General features: G+C 35.0%; 1 protein-coding gene across 4 annotated transcripts in view; it reads right to left on the reverse strand.

The window, feature by feature from the left end:
- Elys (AT hook containing transcription factor 1 homolog) overlaps window positions 1-18,546 on the reverse strand; it is a 225,577-nt gene that overhangs the window by 31,408 nt on the left and 175,623 nt on the right. For all 4 annotated transcript variants that reach the window (XM_069843302.1, XM_069843303.1, XM_069843304.1 and 1 more), the window contains exon 32: window positions 12,137-17,919. In XM_069843302.1, coding sequence (XP_069699403.1) covers window positions 12,137-17,919 — 5,783 coding nt within the window. The remainder of the gene's footprint in view (window positions 1-12,136; window positions 17,920-18,546) is intronic.

The raw sequence follows: 18,546 nt of genomic DNA on the forward strand, positions 1-18,546 counted from the left end.
CTACCAGGAAAACAATGAACAAAATCTTCAAACTTTAAAGATTCAGTGACTACTAAACAGAAAAAAAAATGACAAGTCTGGTTCCTGTTCCGCCCAGGACTAGATTCAGAGGATAAACTTAAAGTTTTGACACTTGCAGAAACATAGTTTTGAATATAATGATACAGAAATGTGCAAACATCATTTGCATCTTCTTCAGTGCACAAGAATGTAACAGAACTGTTGTCCTTCAGATTTGTTACACAGAAAACGAATACAGATAACTGACTTAAGGAAATACGTCTTGCACTGGAATGCATGGCAAGGCAAGTTCTGCATGTAGTCAAACATGAGTCTACACACCATGTCATCCTTGGCAATTAGTTTTGTACACTCCAGTAGCATTATAAAATTGTTTACTTCGTCATTTGTGAATTCCCAGTTCATTCTGTACAGTCCATTTAACAGAATCAGACAGGTGAGGTGAATTTAATTATATATCCAGCTCTTCACACCTGCTAGCTACAAACATCAATTTGTGGTCTCCTAAAATTTAATGTAAAATTGTCATTAATGTATGATACATAAAAGCTATACTCAACTTTGCTTCAGGGATGAGGCATTTAAAGAAGTTGTACGTCTTCATATTTAATTCAGAGTGCATTCTCCATAATGAAGTTTTAAATGGGAAAGAACTTATTTCATAATAAATCTCCTTACAGACATTTCCTGGAACTGCATGGGACATTTTGTTCCAACCCCTTGGAGCCTGAGATCAAAAGTGAAAACTCTTTTCTGTGATATAAAGTGAAGGTTTACAAAAGCTTTTCTACAAATTTCTAAACAATTTGAGTCTTAACTGATCTTGTGCTTCTTCAGAATCCAATCCAAACTACTGTTTTCCTAAATAATTCCAAACAAATCTTGAAAAGCTAACAAATTAAACTTTGAAAGGATGCTAAGGTTTACTCCATGCAGATACATATTCATTTATTTGTCACATAAATGCAGTCAGTGTCAAGTCAGGTGATGCAACTTTTGGAATTGAACATAACAAAGTACAACAGTTAGTTCCTTTCTTCACCAATTCTAAAGAAGAGGTAATCTACTCCCCTACACAATTGTTGTAGGTAGTTCCTTTCATTACTAATCGACAGAGCTATCTTGAAAATATAAGAAACAATGTATAACTCACGTTGTCAAAAAATATCACTTACTGCATTTTAATTCTCACAGATTCATTTCTGGATTCACCCATATATGCTACATGCTCTGCCCATCTCAAACGTACGGATTTAATGTTCCTAATTATGTGAAAAATACAATGCATGTAGTTTTGTATTGTGTAACTTTCTCAATTCTGTAACTTCATCCCTCTTAGCCCCAAATATTTTCTTAAACACCTTATTCCCTAACACCCTTAACCTCTGTTCCTCTCAAAGAGACAGTCCCAAGTTTCACAACCATACAGAACAACTGGAAATATAACTGTTTCATAATAAAATATAACTTCTAACTTTCAGTTTATTTGAAAGCAGACTGGATGCCAAAAGCTTCTCAACCGAATAATAGCATGCATTTCCCATTCAAAAGAAACCAAATGACCTGGAAATGTACAAAAACTTGCCCAGAGATGTTCAAACATTTTTAAGAGCCAGAACAGGTCACATTGTCACACAATTGTACTTACACCGATTTCACCTTTCTGTTACTCCTACTTATCTGTAGTGTAATAATCATGACGAAGATTCTTCTATACTGTCCATCCATAAACCACAAAAGAAGTAAATTAAAATCATCAGTACCAGTTGCAGAAGACACAGCTCTGCAGTATATGAGTCATTCCACGTCAAATAGCACAAAATTATACAAATTTTGACCTTCATATTTCTGATTGCGTTTATATTTTTTTTACCAACTCTATGGGTTTCATAAACCAACAAGCGTATTTTTATTTCCTCCTAAGTCCACATGTTTTTAAAATATTACATGTTAAAATTCGTTAAAAATGTCGCACAATGCAGCATTTAAAGCGTCTGACGATATTGATGTTAAAATTTTTTTGAAAAATGCATTTAAAAGCTTTTATTAAATATTTACTAACTAATTTTAATATAATTATTTCAAATATTTTTTTATAATTCAATTTTTAAAACATATACATCAATGTGAAATAGCCCTATTAAAAATCTAAAAAAATACCTACTAGGTGCACTGAAGTATTCTTAATTAATGCAGAAAAAATCAGAATGGGATCTCCAATAGTTTAATGGAAATTTAATTACTTATGACAATGTGTAGCAGTCGGCGCAGCAGCAGTGGACGGGAAGCGTTAAAGAGCGCTAAGAGGTTTATCGGCGCTGGATAATTGACTGAACGTTGCAACATTATACCCAGTACGGATCAAGTTACTCGAGGAAACACTGCTAATTTACTTATTATGATATCTTCAAATAATTGTACATTATGCTTTTCAAATGTTTCTTTTCATTCACACTTTAAATTTTCATTAGCCTACCTTCTTTCTTGAAAGAAAATTGTTTTACTAAATCTTCAGTTTTTGACAACGGAATGAAAGAATATAATTTTAATGTACCAGTTATTGGTTTTAGATTATGGTATCTGGTCTGCAAATTTTCAGTGTGGTTTTTGTGCTTATTGAATGGACAAAATATAAATGACACATTAGAAATGTTTTTTTGTGACTAATCAGTTTTTTTTTGGTGTTGTTTTAGGATCTTGTATAGGCTAACTCTCGTGGCAAGTCTTTTAACAGTATCTCCAATGCCAACACATGGACCTTTACCATGCGAGATTGCAAAGAAGTGTCATTCAGCACTAATTCCATAATCGTCTTTATGTAAGCAATTATTTTTAATTTTTTTTTTTTTGTGAACTTGATCCATTGGAAAAGTAGAAGAGTACGAAAGTAGAAAAGTACAAGAGAAATAGAAATAAAATAATACAATCAATATAAAAAAGGAGATGCAGTAGTATTAACAAAATTTGAGACCGAATGAGCAGCGCTCGTGTCCGGTCACAGTTCAGATATAATATTAATAGGCCTATAAGAGAATATAAAATAAAATAAAGTAGGAAGTAAAATTAAAATTGTATTGTATTATGGCTTGGCATATGTTCCAATGCACACCTTGTACTGAATCTTGTATTACAAATGAATAATTTTCAGAAAAGTCTGCAATAACTATGTAATTTTCAGGTTGTACCTTTCTTTGCATTCCGTCAAAAATAAAATATGGCTGACTTTTGAATGGATGATGATGCATCTTCTACATGAAAAACTTAACATGCTAGGGAGCCTTTTACTTTTGAAACTTTTCACGGGGGTATTGTTTTGTTTTATCTTTCTTTTCTTGATAGGGGATTCTATTGACATCAAACTCTTGTTTAATTCCTCAATATTACTGATTTCTAGCACTGTATCCATAGAACTGCTACAAGAAGTACTGGGATAATCACTTTCTCTGTCCACACTTTCATTTGATTCATGTTTATTAATATCACAAGAACTACCGGCTTCACATATAATTTCACCTGACCTATGCGGAAATTGATTGATTTTTACGGAACAAATCACATATTTGCACACTCAAAGACTCCTTTAAATTGAGCTTTATCAATAAGTCGCGACTTACGCATCTTAGTGTACTTTTCTTTTTAAAAGCGTGATTAGGAAGGTAAATGGATTTAAACACTTGTTATATATTACGCGATCTTTACCATCACTCATGTTGTATAGAAGTCACGTCACTGCGCGAAATTCAAACCCAAACTGATTATTTTTCTCTCCTGCCATCTGTTTACTGCCATAAAGTTTACTGCCTTACCCAGCTTTGCTATCATCAAACACTTGGCTATATTACAGCATAAACTGTAAAGGGCTCTTAGCTAAGCTGACAATAATAAAATAATTTTAGATAAGATATTTACTGTTCCTTAAGGTATTAATCATTTGATGATTAGTATGGTGACATCAGATGCAACGGGGAATTTCCACGGGCAGCCTTCTAGCCTATGGCTGCAAGCAGTTCATTAGCTGGGCATCGCGAGCACGTGTATGACTCCGGAAAATAAATTGTTACAAATGTATGTGTGGAGATCCCATATTTATAAATGCAGTAGTTTACAGATAATACATCAGCGAACAAGTCTATATTTTTTTCAGATTTTTAACTTGGCTATTTAATATAGTAATTTTGCTTTGAAAAAGAAACGATTAAAAAAAAATAGGCCAAATTTTAAATTTATTTGTGATAGGCCTAAAGTAATAAAAAGTGTTGTATTTCGTATTTCAAATGTGTCAAACCGAAAATCTCAATTATATGTAGACACAGAGTTCCATGCGAGTTTATGTAACAGTGCGCGCATAATTTGCGTAACTTCAAATATTCATAACTACACAAATAATTAATAATTGTGAAAATAAAAAAATACGGGTCTCCTTATTCGATGTCTGGAATTCATGAAAAAAAATTCGACCATTTCCGAGAAGGTCGTGCTGTGCGATTTGACGTGGAATGACTCATATATTGACTACACCCCAACTCTGGCTACTAGCAACAGGCATCTATGATGTACACTGATCAAAATACTCCTCATTTCTCATGAAAAACAAGAACTGAAAAAACTACAGTAAACTTAATGTTGTCAGCAAACAGCTGGATACATTAAGAAGATTGATTGATTGATTAATTTTCTCTCGAGTGTCATTTACATTTGTTGCTCCAAGGTGTTTGAATTTTTCCACCTTTTCAAAGGATAAATTTCCAATTTTTATATTTCCATTTCGTACTACTGTATGTTCTAGTCACGAGACATAATCATATACTTTGTCTTTTTGGGATTTACTTCCAATCCTATCTCATTAGAACAATATTGAGAAATACTATGGTCAAAATTCTAGTGAAGAAAAACGTAAAGTAATTCAAATGAATCTTTGAGCTCCTAAATTGAAAGCTTTGCCTAAAATACATGAACAAAATATTCTGATTAAACTCATTATAAACTTTCGTACAGCTCCTATTTATCACAATTCAAAATTTTTACAAACCTATTCAAAGAAAAATGTTAAATTTCACAACAATCACACTATAAAAAATATAATTTGATAGAAACACTGCAAGAATTATCCATAAACGAAAACTTCAAAATTGCATCTTTTGATATTACTATTATGTACACTAACATCCCGGCAAATGACTTGATAGAAATAATAGACTCAAATCTGAGGACACAGAATATAAGTAAAGCAGAAATTGAAGAAATAATAAAATGACTACATATTTTTATGAGTCAAAATTATTTCCATTTCAATAATAAATACTACAAACAAAACAAAGGTCTTTCAATGGGTTCACTACTATCCGGCATTTTAGTTGAGATTTTTGTAAACAATTTAGAAAACAAATTCATATAGTTCAATCAACAAAAAATAGTCAAATGGATTCGTTATGTTGATGATACCTTACTAATATATCAGAATACTACCTCACAATAATTATTATTGGAGATGAAGTAGACAATAAAATACATTTCTTGGACATAACAATAGAAAGAAAAGATAATTTACAGTATAGAATTTACATAAAACCTACTCAAATTACACATCTCATTGCTGTTCATTCCAATCACCCAATATAACATAAAAAAGCAGGATTAAATAGCCTTGTTAACAGACCATTGTCAAAAGCAGATTATCAAAATACTATAGCAGCAGAAAATGGATATCAAACCAAAACTGTTGATAATATCGTAAAGCGTATTCGAAAAAACCAACATCAGAAAAAAAATGTCATTACTTTCACGTACAATAATGTGCACGCACGCACATACACACACACACACAAAATATTAACACAATTAAAAAAAAACTCCAATATTGCGTTCCACACTAATAATAATATTGGAACATTTTTATTCAATAGATTTGATGATAATAATATAGATAAATTCAACCTTTCAGGAATATATAAATTATCTTGTCAATTTCTGGAATGTTGTTCTACATATACAGGACAGACAGGTAGAAATTTCAATATTAGATACAAGGAACACAGAAATACCCACCATGATAATTCTCATTCTGCTTTTAGGGATCATATTTATAACGGTCAACATTATTTTACTAACAAATTCTGACATGGAGATTTTGCATATAAATCACTTTAAAACTTTTAGAATCTTTAGAAATACATAAAGATAAAACTATTTATCCATATAATTTGAATAACAAAGCTATCCAAGAAAAAAAAAAAAATTTGATCAATTCATAAAAATAGCTACTGAATTACGTAGCACCAGAACAGATAGGCCAGGCTAAACCCTTACAAACATTGTGCTATGGCGAATTCACATCAGGTCATACAAGTTGATGCAAAAACCGAACAACAGGTTACATCCTACAAACTTCAGTAAGTCCATCTTAAATTGTATATTTGTTCATTCTAAATTCAAGCTATCTGTTAATTTATATCATAATCTATCAAATTTTTCAGGTTCTCCATATTACTTTTAATTTTAAATAAGATCAATTATATTTGAAATTTAAAAAACACATTGCTAACTTTCACAACTTAATATGCAACAATTTTAATCATAATTAACAACTTATTATTCTATTATTGCAGTTTCTACACTAGAGATGAGGTACCATACAACCCTGAAACATGTTTGTATTTTAACTTTTTAATGATTTCTATAAATGTTATCATACAACTGTAATATTGACTTTTATTCATTATCATATTATCTCATTTGGTCTACTTGCTTCAAGTAAAATTCCCGTGTTTTTCCTAATTGCATGTGGATTTTCTCTTGACATATTCACATCATCCACATAAACAAGTAGCTGTTATAATCTGTTGAATTCCAAACCTTCTCTGTTTTCCTGACTGTCCTAAACGCATATTCTACAGCAAAGTTAAAAAGTAAAGATGATAGTGCATCTCCTTGCTTTAGCCATTAGTGATTTGGAAAAGCATCAGACAGAAACTGGCCTATACCTACCATTGCACATACACACACAAATTGTATTTACATGCAGCTCAAAAGCCAACATAACAAAGAAACGAATTACACAACTGAAAATTATATCACTGATTAATTTTATAACATCTTTACTGTGTTAACATGAGGAAATTACCTGGCTGACTAGTTTCGAAGTGATATTCTTCATTGTCCGAAGTCTAGTGAAAGTCTTGTGCTATCTTCTAGTTTCCTGTTGTGGTGGGGTGTGTTCATGATTGTGTCGAAAAGAGTGTGTTTTGAAATTGGGTTGAGTGTTCAGGATGTGCTGGGAATGTTTTTGTATGTTTATAAATTTGATATTGTTTTAGTGTGTCAAGTTTCTGGTTTTTTGGTTGGATGTGTATTATTTTCACCTCAGTATCTATGCTGCTCTAGTTGTGATTGGGGCTTGTGATGTATTCTGCTTAGGTTGAATTATTGTGTAGTTTGGTTATAATTGTGATATGTTCCTTTGAACATATTTGAAATGATCTTCCAGTCTGTTCAACGTACACAGAAGTCGTTGCAACTACTGCATGATAGTTTGTATACACCTGTTAAGTTGTTGTATTTTAGTTTCTTGAAAGATGATGCAATCTTCTTGTCTTCGTATGTTAGTGTGATGTATTTGTTTTGTTCTTATGTTTGTGTTGCGTTTTCTTATTTGTGTTTAGTCTTTCTTATGATGTTGTCTATTATGTTGGGGTTGTATCCATTTTCGTGCTATGTATTTGATAGTGTGTATTTCTTTATTATAGTCTTCTTGGCTCATAGGAAAAAAAATATATTATGTTTTATTTAATGACGCTCACAACTGCCAAGGTTATATCAGCATCGCTGGTGTGCCGGAATTTTGTCCCGCAGGAGTTCTTTTACATGCCAGTAAATGCCATCGATCTGGCCCGGGATCGAACCTGCAACCTCGGGCATAGAAGGCCAGCACTATACCAACTGCGCCAACCAGGCCGACCTGGCTCATAGGAATGTTGATGAGTCTGAGTATCATGGATCTGAATGTTGCGTGTTGTATTCGGTGATTGGAGGTATTGTGTATATGTGTTACTTTGATAGTGGGTTTCATGTATATTTTGAACATAATATATGTTTGTTGTCTGTTTTTGTTATTGTGATGTCTAAGAAATTTATGGATTTGTTGTTTTCTAGTGTGTAGTGTAGTTTTGGATGTATTTTGTTTATGTGTTTGTGTAGGTTTTTAATCTGTCTTTTGTTTCCTTTGTATAGAATAAGTGTGTCATCTACATATCTGCGCTAGTAAATGATATTATCTGCGTGTTTGCTGTCGTCCTTGTTTAGAATATGTGTCTCTTCTATGTTGTGTATGAAAATTTCGGCTAAGATGCTGGAGATGGGTGATCCCATGGGTAGGCCTTCAGTTTTGGTGTAGTATTTGTTGTTGTATGTGAACGACTTCTACATTGGACAGGCTGGAAGATCATTTCAGACACATTACAAGGAACATATCACAGCCATAACCAAACCACACAACAATTCAACCTAAGCAGAACACATCACAAACTCCAATCACAACTACAGCAACACAGACAATGACATGAAAATACTACACATCCAACCAAAAAACCAGAAACTTGACACTCTAGAAAAATATGAAATTTACAAACATACAAAAAAAAAAAACACACCCAGCACATCCTGCACACTCAATTCAATTTCAAAACACACAACCTTTTCGACACAACCATGACCACACTCCACCACAACAGGAAACTAGAAGATAGCGCGGGACCTTCACTAGGCTTCGGACAATGAAGGATACCACTTCGAAACTAGTCGCCAGGTAATTTCCTCATGTTACCACAGTAAAGAAATTATAAAGTTAATCAGTGATTATATAAGTGTTAAAAGTGTCGTATAGAACAATGAAGAAAATTATATTCTCAAATAAATTATATCATATTTAACAAGAGACTGGGCTGGCCACCTCAATGAAATGTTATGTAGAATTGACATATTTTAATTGATAATGTACAGCTGTCAAAAAAAAAAGTGGCCGCACTCGTGAACAGCGAATATTTTTAAAGTCCACTTCGGGTCACGGCGATGTTACACGATGCATGTGCTTGTACAAGCAGTTCCGGAACTATGAAAGTGTTCCATATCTGCGCCTCGTAGATCAGCGGCAGAGTGCTTGTTTAATGATTCAAAGGTTGTGGGTTCGGGCCTTCTTCAAGTTTTCATTTTATTTTTTAATCGTTCTTTAGCGATGTAAATGATATTCAAATTATCATTTATATTCAGTTATCGTTCTTTATGAATATCACGTTATTTATATTTTGTTATCGTTCTTTAGAGATATGAATAAAATTCAAGTCATCATTTGTATTCTGTTATCGTTTTATAACGATATGAATAATAATAATAATTATTATTATTGTATCTCCAATGGGGGTTAGCCCTATTTTACATATGTATGTTAGGGCTATAGTTTTATACACAAAAAAAGATAAGCATAAAGAGAAATGGAAAAGAAAATTAAATTAGCTTACGCGATGTAAACAAAACACAAATAATCCGTAAATTAGGCATTGCAATTGCAAAACAAATATCAGGTATCAATTTGAAACATACAAAAACATTAACAACACACATACGTAACACTTCTATAACACAAATATGCAGCTTTCCGTACCATACATCATACATTAATACACAATAGTCACACAAACACAATCAAACTATAATTACGACATTGCGACGACATCAAGCATCCCATAACTGACTCACATACATAACAAATCAAGCATCCGTTACAACACATACATTTCAACATAGTAACCACACTTTTAAAAGTTACAAATTTGGCTCCAAGAAGAATAAATAGGATACTGTTACTATTCTTCTACAATTTCTTAAATACATCTGTAATAAATCTGTGAAATTCCGATATGAATAATATTCACGTTTTTTATATTCTGTTATCGTTCTTTAGCGATATAAATAATATTCAAGTTATCATTTATATTCTGTTTTCCTTCATTAGCATTATAAATTAATATTCAAGTTATTTATATTGTTATTGTTCTTTCGCAATATAAATAATTTGTATTTTATGTAAGTAATTATTATAACACAAATAACCATCTTTCTTTGTAAAATAGGTTATTTTATTTAGATAATTAAATACGTATTACATAATATCTTATATTAATTAAACAAACCGATATTTATCATTTATATTGTGTTATCGTTCTTTAGTGATACTGTATAAATAACATTTAAGTTATTTATATTGTATTATCGTTCTTTAGTGATACTGTATAAATAACATTTAAGTTATTTATATTGTAATCATTCTTCAGCGATATAAATAACATAAATTTAATATTAGGTTTGGAAAAATCCAGTTGCATAATACTGGTATTAGTTTTTCTTTTTGTATTATTACATTATACTATCTTGAACCACAATAAAATGAAAAGGAGTAACGAGGAATTGAACCTGAGATGTTGACATCTAAATTCCGACGTTCGTCCGCTGAGCTACGAGGGCAAAAGTGTGGAAACATTTTCGGAAAAATTGGCCCAATCACACTCTCAGATTTTCTGATGATTCGTAGAAGCTAGTCCAGGATGCGGGGGGCAAAGGCTAATTGGGATTTCCCGTTCTCTGATCGGGTCAAACATCCTGATAGAACTAATATTTAACCCTTGCCGTGCCTTTCGGTGAAGTCCAGAGGGCCCAATTAGTCAAATCCACTCTCCTCATCTCCACGCTTGGGCCCCCTGGAATCTAATAAAATGCGAAAGAGATAGTGGTGTGCGGAAAGCAACGGGATGTTACCGCATTTAGGCCTATCGTTCCCAAGAAAAACTGCAAACATGAACAAAGGAAGCTTTTAATAGAAGAAGGATCTTCTGCGGACCTCTGGAAAAAGACTAAGGAAGAGACTAGTGAAGTGCTTTGTGTGGAGTGTGGCATTGTATGGAGAAGGAACATGGACATTACGACGAAATGAAGAGAAACGAATTGAAGCATTTGAAATGTGGATGTGAAGAAGAACGGTGCGTGTGAAGTGGACAGACAGAATAAGAAATAAAATTGTGTTTGAAAAAGTGAGTGAAGAAAGAATAATGCTGAAACTGATTAGAAAGAGAAAAAGGAATTGGTTGGGTCTCTGGTTGAAAAGAATAATAGAAGACATTAGGATATGTGGCTCATATGCGGAGACTAAGAGGAAGGCAGAAAATAGGAAAGATTGGAAATTGCTGGGTTTGCAATGAAAGACCTGCCCATGGACAGAACACTTAAGTATGTATGTTCAGAATGCCTGGAATATCGTGTCTAAGAACAGTCGCTATTTGCAAAGACTAGTCAGTTCCATGCCCATTCGACTGCAAGATGATCGAGATAAGAGGAAGATAGACTAAATATTGAATTGTGGCTTTTTGTTTTGTTTTTTGAACGCTTAATTATTTGAATGTTTTAAGGCCGACGCCAGTAAATTAGTTTTGTTTATGCCACGAAAGATATTTCATTGAGAATAAAATCTTTTTTCTTTCAATTTGCAACCACAATATCATAATGATAAAGTCATGGCATAATATATTAATGAACCTGATGTTAATTACTAAGATAATCGTAAAAGAGAAAGGAGCCATTATGTATAGTTTGTCTCTCTCAAAAACAGAACAAAAAAGAACATAAAAAGCATGAGGTTGCAGTCGAACGGCCGGAACGCTACCATTACGCTATCGAATAACATACAGTAAACTTCAATTATAACTGTAGATATCAGGCAACATGGTCCAACAACATGTAACATCGCCTGTCTCCGAATTGTAGCGAAGATACCCGAAGGGAACTTTGTATCAGGAGAGCGGCCACATTTTCTTTTGACAGCTGTACATTTATGAAATAAATCAATGGCAGTACAGTAATTATATCTATCTGATGCTGAGAGGAGATTAGCATTGTGAAAAAGATAAAACTTATATTCTGGCACTGCAGTCTTATTGACAAATAAAGTAAACTTTCCTTTAAGATAATCCATAGTTATAATCACAGTCAACCTGTTATTTATATATTAACAAAGTAATACAAAGAAACAATATAGCTGTAAATTACATCACTGAGGAAATTTGCCTTGTCTTACCTATCATGTTGAGATGGAGGTAATTTTGTCAGTTCCAGACTACGCTCCAGCAGAGACCTCTGATGTCTAGTCAGTCGTCTGGCTGTTGCATACTCTTCCACCACTTGTTGACTGCTCAACTCAATTTCCTTACTTATGGGCGCATTTCTCTCCCTCCATCCAACACTCGACCTTGATGACACCTCACTGTATGCTGTAACAGAGCCTGTCTCAGAAGGTGTGTTCTTTCCTTGCCTACTGCTGGACCGAAGAGACATTTTTATTGACTCACTGTCATCAGAATCACAAGCAACATATCTCTTACTTCTTGTGCCAACACTCCGCACAGATTCTCTTTCTGATGGTGAGCTTCTTCGAATGTCTTTCTGTAAAGAAGAAACTGACGTGGTTTTATCCACAGTCTCAATATCACTGCATGTATGTTCACTACCTACTGTTTGTGCTTCTACATCATGTGCATGCTTCATCTGCTTTGTCTTCTTATTTCTACCCCTCACAGGACTTGGCTGTCTACTTCCATCTTCTTCTTCAGAACTTTCTACTTCAACCACTGAAGTTCCACCTACTTCTGAAGCACATTGGCTTTGAGAAACCTGTCCAATGATTTTCTGATTACACTCCACAAAGCATGCATTCATGTTACTTTCTGACTCTTCTCGAATCACAGTACTAGCCTGACTGCACACAGAATTGGCTCTCTCTTCATGACCATCACTACTATGACTGTCCTGCAAATGTACTTCCACAAAAAGCCCAGCAGAGGCGCATTTACTCTGATCACCTTCCTCAATATTTTCCTCACTCCTTGCTGTATCAAGTTCCTTCACATGAGTATTTGTTTCATCTTCTGTCTGTAGAGAACACGTCTTTGAACTAGATGCATCAACTTCTATGACGTGAAAATCTGTTTTTCCAGGAAGAAGGTCTGACTGAATGAAAACTTTTTCTGATTTATCATCTGTCATCTCATAAGAGTTTTGTTCTCTACAAGGACTTCCTAGTTTCACACTATCCATTTTCTTAGAAGGAAAATCATTAGGCTGCACAGAGCTAGCCTTTCTGCTCGGTTTAAGAGCTCTCCTTTCATGATAATCTGTTTCTTCACAAAGAATAACTTCCGGTTGTGCAGAACTTGCTCTACGAACAGGTTTCTTAATTGTGTCTCTAGAAGAAAGATCTTCTGGTTGTACAGAACTAGCCCTCCTGCTAGGTTTACTAACTTTCTTCCTCTGAGAATCAGTGTCTTCAGAAGAAAGATCTCCTGGTTCTACAGAACCTGCTCTGCTACTAGGTTTACGAACTTTCTTTCTCTGTGTACCTGAATCTTCAAAAGAAACATTTTCTGGCTTGACAGAATCTGCCTTACTGCTAGGTTCCAGACCTTCTCTTCTACAAGAATCTTTATCTTCAGAAGGAAGATCTTTAGACTGTACACAATCTGCCCTGCTGCTCAATTTAAGAAATTTCTTTCTCTGAGAATCTGTGTCTTCAGAAAGAAGTTCAAGTTCTGCAGAACCTGCTCTGCTGCTATGTTCAATAATTTTATTTTTATGAGATGGGAGATCTTCTGGTTGTACAGAACTTGCTCTGCTACTAGGTTTACGAACTTTATTTTTTTGAGATTCTGTTTCTTCAAAAAAAAAATCTTCTCGTTGTACTGAACCTGCTCTACTACTACTAGGTTCGCGAACTTTCTTTTTCTGAGAATCTGCGTCTTCAGAAGGAAGCTCTTCAGGTTGTACAGAACCTGATCTACTGCTAGGTTTAAGAACTTTTCTTTCATCTTCTAATGAAACATCTTCTGGTTGTACAGAATCTGCCCTAATGCTAGATTTATGAACTTTCTTTCTATGGGAATCTGGCTCTTCAGATGGAACATCTTCTGGTTGTACAGAACCTGCTCTGCTGCTAGTTTTACGGACTTTATTTTTCTGAGAATCTATATCTTCAGATGGAAAATCTTCTGGTTGTACAGAACCTGCCATACCGCTGGGTTTATGAACTTTCTTCCTGTGGGAACCTGTGTCTTCAGAAGGAAGATCTTCTGATTGTAGAGAATTTGATCTGCTACCAGGTTTACAAATTTCCTTTCTTTCAGAATCTGCATCTTCAGATGGAAGATCTGGTTGTACAGAACCTGCCATGATGCTGGGTTTACGAACTTTTTTTCTCTGAGAATCTTTGTCTTCAGAAGAAAGATCTTCTGGCTGAACAGAACCTGCTCTACTGCTAGGTTTACGAACTTTCTTTCTTTCAGAATCTGCGTCTTTAGATGGAATAGCTACTGCTTGTGCAGAGCTTGCCTTCCTGCTGGGTTTATGATTTTCTTTTTGATGAGAATCTGTGTCTTCAGATAGAAGATCTTCTGGTTGCATAGAACCTGCTCTGCTGCTAGATTTAGAAACTTTCTTCCCATGAGAATCTATCTGTTCTAAAGGAAGATCTGGCTGCACAGAACTTGCCTTGCTGCTAGGTTTATGATCTTTCTTTTCGTGAGAATCTGTGTCTTCAGGTAGATCTTCTGATTGCACAGAACCTGCCTTGCTGCTAGGTTTATGAACTTTCTTCCTATGAGAATCTGTTTCCTCAGAAGCAAGATCTTCTGGTTGTACAGAAGTTGCCCTACTGCTAGGTTTATTAACTTTCTTTCTATGAGAATCTTTGTCTTCAGGTGTAAGATCTTCTGGTTGCACAGAACCTGCTCTGCTGCTAGGTTTACGAACTTTCTTTCTCTGGGAATCTGTGACTTCAGAAGAAACATCTTCTGGATGTACAGAACTTGCCCTGCTGCTAGGTTTACGAACTTCCTTTCTCTGAGAGTCTGTGTCTTCAGGAGGAAAATCTTCTGGGTGCACAGAACCTGTCGTACTGCTAAGTTTATGTACTTTCTTTTCATGAGAATCTGTGTCTTCACATGGTAGAGCTTCAGATTGCATGAAACCTGCTGTGCTGCTAGGTTTATGAATTTTCTTTTTATGAGAACCTCTGTTTTCAGATGGAAGGTCTTCTGGTTGGACAGAACTTGCCCTCCTGCTACGTTTATGAACTTCCTTTCTATGAGAATCTGTTTCCCTAGAAGAAAGATCTTCTGGTTGCACAGAACTTGCCCTCCTGCTAGGTTTATGAACTTTCTTTCTCTCAGAATCTGTGACTTCAGAAGAAACATCTTCTGGATGTACAGAACCTGCCCTACTGCTACGTTTACAAACTTCCTTTCCCTGAGAGTCTGTGTCTTTCTGTCCATGAGAATTTGTCTCTTCATATAGTAGATCTTCAGGTTGCACGGAACCTGCCCTGCTGCTAGGTTTATAAAGTTTCTTTTTATGAGAATCTCTATTTTCAGATGATAGGTCTTCTGGTTGAACAGAACTTGCCCTCCTGCTACGTTTATGAACTTCCTTTCTATGAAAATCTGTTTCCCTGGAAGAAAGATCTTCTGGCTGCACAGAACTTGCCCTTCTGCTATGTTTATGAACTTTCTTTCTGTGAGAATCTGCATCTTCAGGTAGATCTTCTGGTTGCACAGAACCTGCCCTGCTGCTAGGTTTACAAACTTTCTTTCTCTGAGAATCCGTGACTTCAGAAGAAACATCATCTGGATGTACAGAACTTGCCCTGCTGCTAGGTTTACAAATTTCCTTTGAGCCTGTGACTTCAGGAGAAAAATCTTCTGGCTGCACAGAATTTGCTGTCTTGCTATGTTCATGAACTTCTTTTCTTTGAAGGTCTGTGTCTACAGAAGGAAGATCTTCTGATTTCACAGAATCTGCCTGACTACTAGGTTTACGAACTTTCTTTCTATGAGAATCTGTGTCATCAGAAGAAATGTGTTCTGGTTGTATTGAACTTGATTTACTACTTGATTGATGAATGTGTTTGTTGTGGTTATTTGTTTTTTCAGAAGGAAGACCTTTTGGTTCTGAAGAATCAGATTCACTATTGGCTTTGTGAGCTTCAATAGTGTGTGAAGAATTTTCTTTTGAGTGAGCATTCTCTGTCTGTATAGAGCCTGATCTACTGCTAGTTTTATTAATTTTTCTTCTGTATGAATCACTGTCTATTGAAGTACGGTCATATATTTGTTCAGACTCCAGTCTACTGACAGGTTCTTGGCATACATATTTGGGCCAACCTATATTTCCAGATAGAATTTTTTCCTGTTGAACAGACTTCGCCTTGCTTCCAGACTTCTCAATTGTTCTTTCTGATGAGGTACTGTTTTGAGAAGAAACATCTTCCGGTGGTACAGATTGTGCTCTTCCAGTGGGCTTAAGAAGTTTTCTTTCATTCACCTGCATATCTTTAGAAGGAATAATTTCTGGTGGTTCTGAGCCTGCCTTAAGGCCAGGTTTCCTAACTCTTACACTATGTCTATCTGTATTTTTGGAAATATCGTGACTCTGAATAGAAACCAATATACAAGATGCGAGATTCTCCTTACCAAATTCACTTACTTGTGTTTTGTTACTCTCTTCCACTGAAGCAATTCCCTTGGTTTGGGAAATAGTATCAGACTTTGTTCTATTAGCATCTTCACTGTCATGATGTTCTGGCTGTCCTCTGCAAGTGAACTCTTGGCTGTTCTTTTCATAAGACTCTTCATCTATTACTTCAAGTTCTCGTTGTATAGATCCTACTTGACTCTTAATCCTATTGCCTCTATTCTCACTAGAAGTGAAATTATCTGATAGTTGATGATGAACCGAACTATCCTGAGTTTTATTTTTAACAGATTCAAGAGCTTTATTGTCAAGGAGAACTGAACTATCTTCATTGTATGGTTTATTTGATTCATCTTCATAAGGAGAAACCCTTTTTTCTCGAACTGAGATTTCTACAATTTCGTCCTCGCTCCTTTTAATTCCAAAGGCACCAGATGGTTCAGAAAGAGATTTTTCTACATCTGTGGCTGAAACTTCTTTTTGTGCAGATTCTGCTCTACTGCCTTTCTTACGAGGTTTCATTTCAATACTTCTACCTTCCTGTTCACTACTATGCGAGCTGCTTTCTGAGATCCTCCTAGATTTTACTCCACGTCTTGTATCATGTGCCACCTGCTGAATAGTGACAGCTGGTGCATCACCATCACCAACATGCACCAGAGTAACCTCCATATCATTTATTTCACCATCTTTTTGTGGCTCCTCAAGATGACCTACGCTCATCTGCCCATCTAGAATTGCAGCACTATCTTTTATTTCTGGCTTTTGTTTCGATATCTGACTGGCTACAATTTCTACCTCAAAATCCATATTTTCACATACTTGCTGGTCTACATCCATTTCCACGCCTTCTTCTAATATTTCACTGTGATCACTCTTCGAGATTTCATTCGCACTAATGCAAGTTTCGAAATCCATTGATTCTTTTTGATCAATTTCTTTTACACAAGGTTCGATACCAGCTTCAGAAGTTACTGATACTATCATGAGTTTTGGTACAGAATCAGCTTCTTCAATCACAACATTACCAGGAATTCCTGTCACTTCAACATTACTTTTGTGTTCAATAGAAATTACTTCATCATCATCATCACCTTCTGATACATTTTCAACTTCAGAGTCAAACTTGTAACTAGCTTTTTCATTTGTCCTATCATCTACATCTTCCTCTTCTTCGTCCTCCATCTCTTCCTCCTCTTCTTCTTCTTCCTCTTCTTCACTATCTTCATCTTCCTCTTCGATAAAACCATCTGCCTCTTCATCCTCCTCCTCTTCCTCTTCAGTGTCATCTGGACCAATCATGGGTTTGCCACGCACAGTGTTCTGCTTGGTGGGTTCAACCTGGACAGAAAAACAGAATGAGATTAAAAACCATCTCTTTGTCAGACACCTTTCTACTACTTTCTCGAGAATCCTATTTATGTCTCTTATTGTTCACAACAGGTAATTCTAAGGGAAAACTCCATGCACAGAAATACAATAAAGTACTATGGGAAGAGGGGAAGCAGGGAAATCTGTCCTTCTTCCAGTCTCTTTTTTCAAGTCCTCTTTTCTCTTCTTGAGCTCTCTCTCTCTCTTTCCTTCCCTCCCTCCTCCGCCTTCTAACAATTTGGATCACCAGTGTAGAAGATTCCCTTCATTGTAACTATTATTAATGTATGTTTCCTTGCAGGGTTTTTGTTTGATTGCAGAATTCATACATCATGTATCTGATTTAAAATTATTTTCTACAATAAATTTCCGAGATTTTTTATTGTATTTGGAAAATATAGTTGTTCTAGTAAGATCTAATTTAACATAAATATATACTGTAATTTTAAATGCCACGACTAATGTCTCAAAGGTTTTTGACTTAAAGGATATTAAAAGCTCATATCTGAGAAATTAAAAGTTATTATTTACCTGCAGGGAAAGGAATGAACTAAAAAATCGATGGAATAATATGCCAAAATCTGCAACAACAAGACA

This window comes from Periplaneta americana, chromosome 13, assembly GCF_040183065.1.
Source record: "Periplaneta americana isolate PAMFEO1 chromosome 13, P.americana_PAMFEO1_priV1, whole genome shotgun sequence".
NCBI classification, from domain to species: Eukaryota; Metazoa; Arthropoda; class Insecta; order Blattodea; family Blattidae; genus Periplaneta; species Periplaneta americana.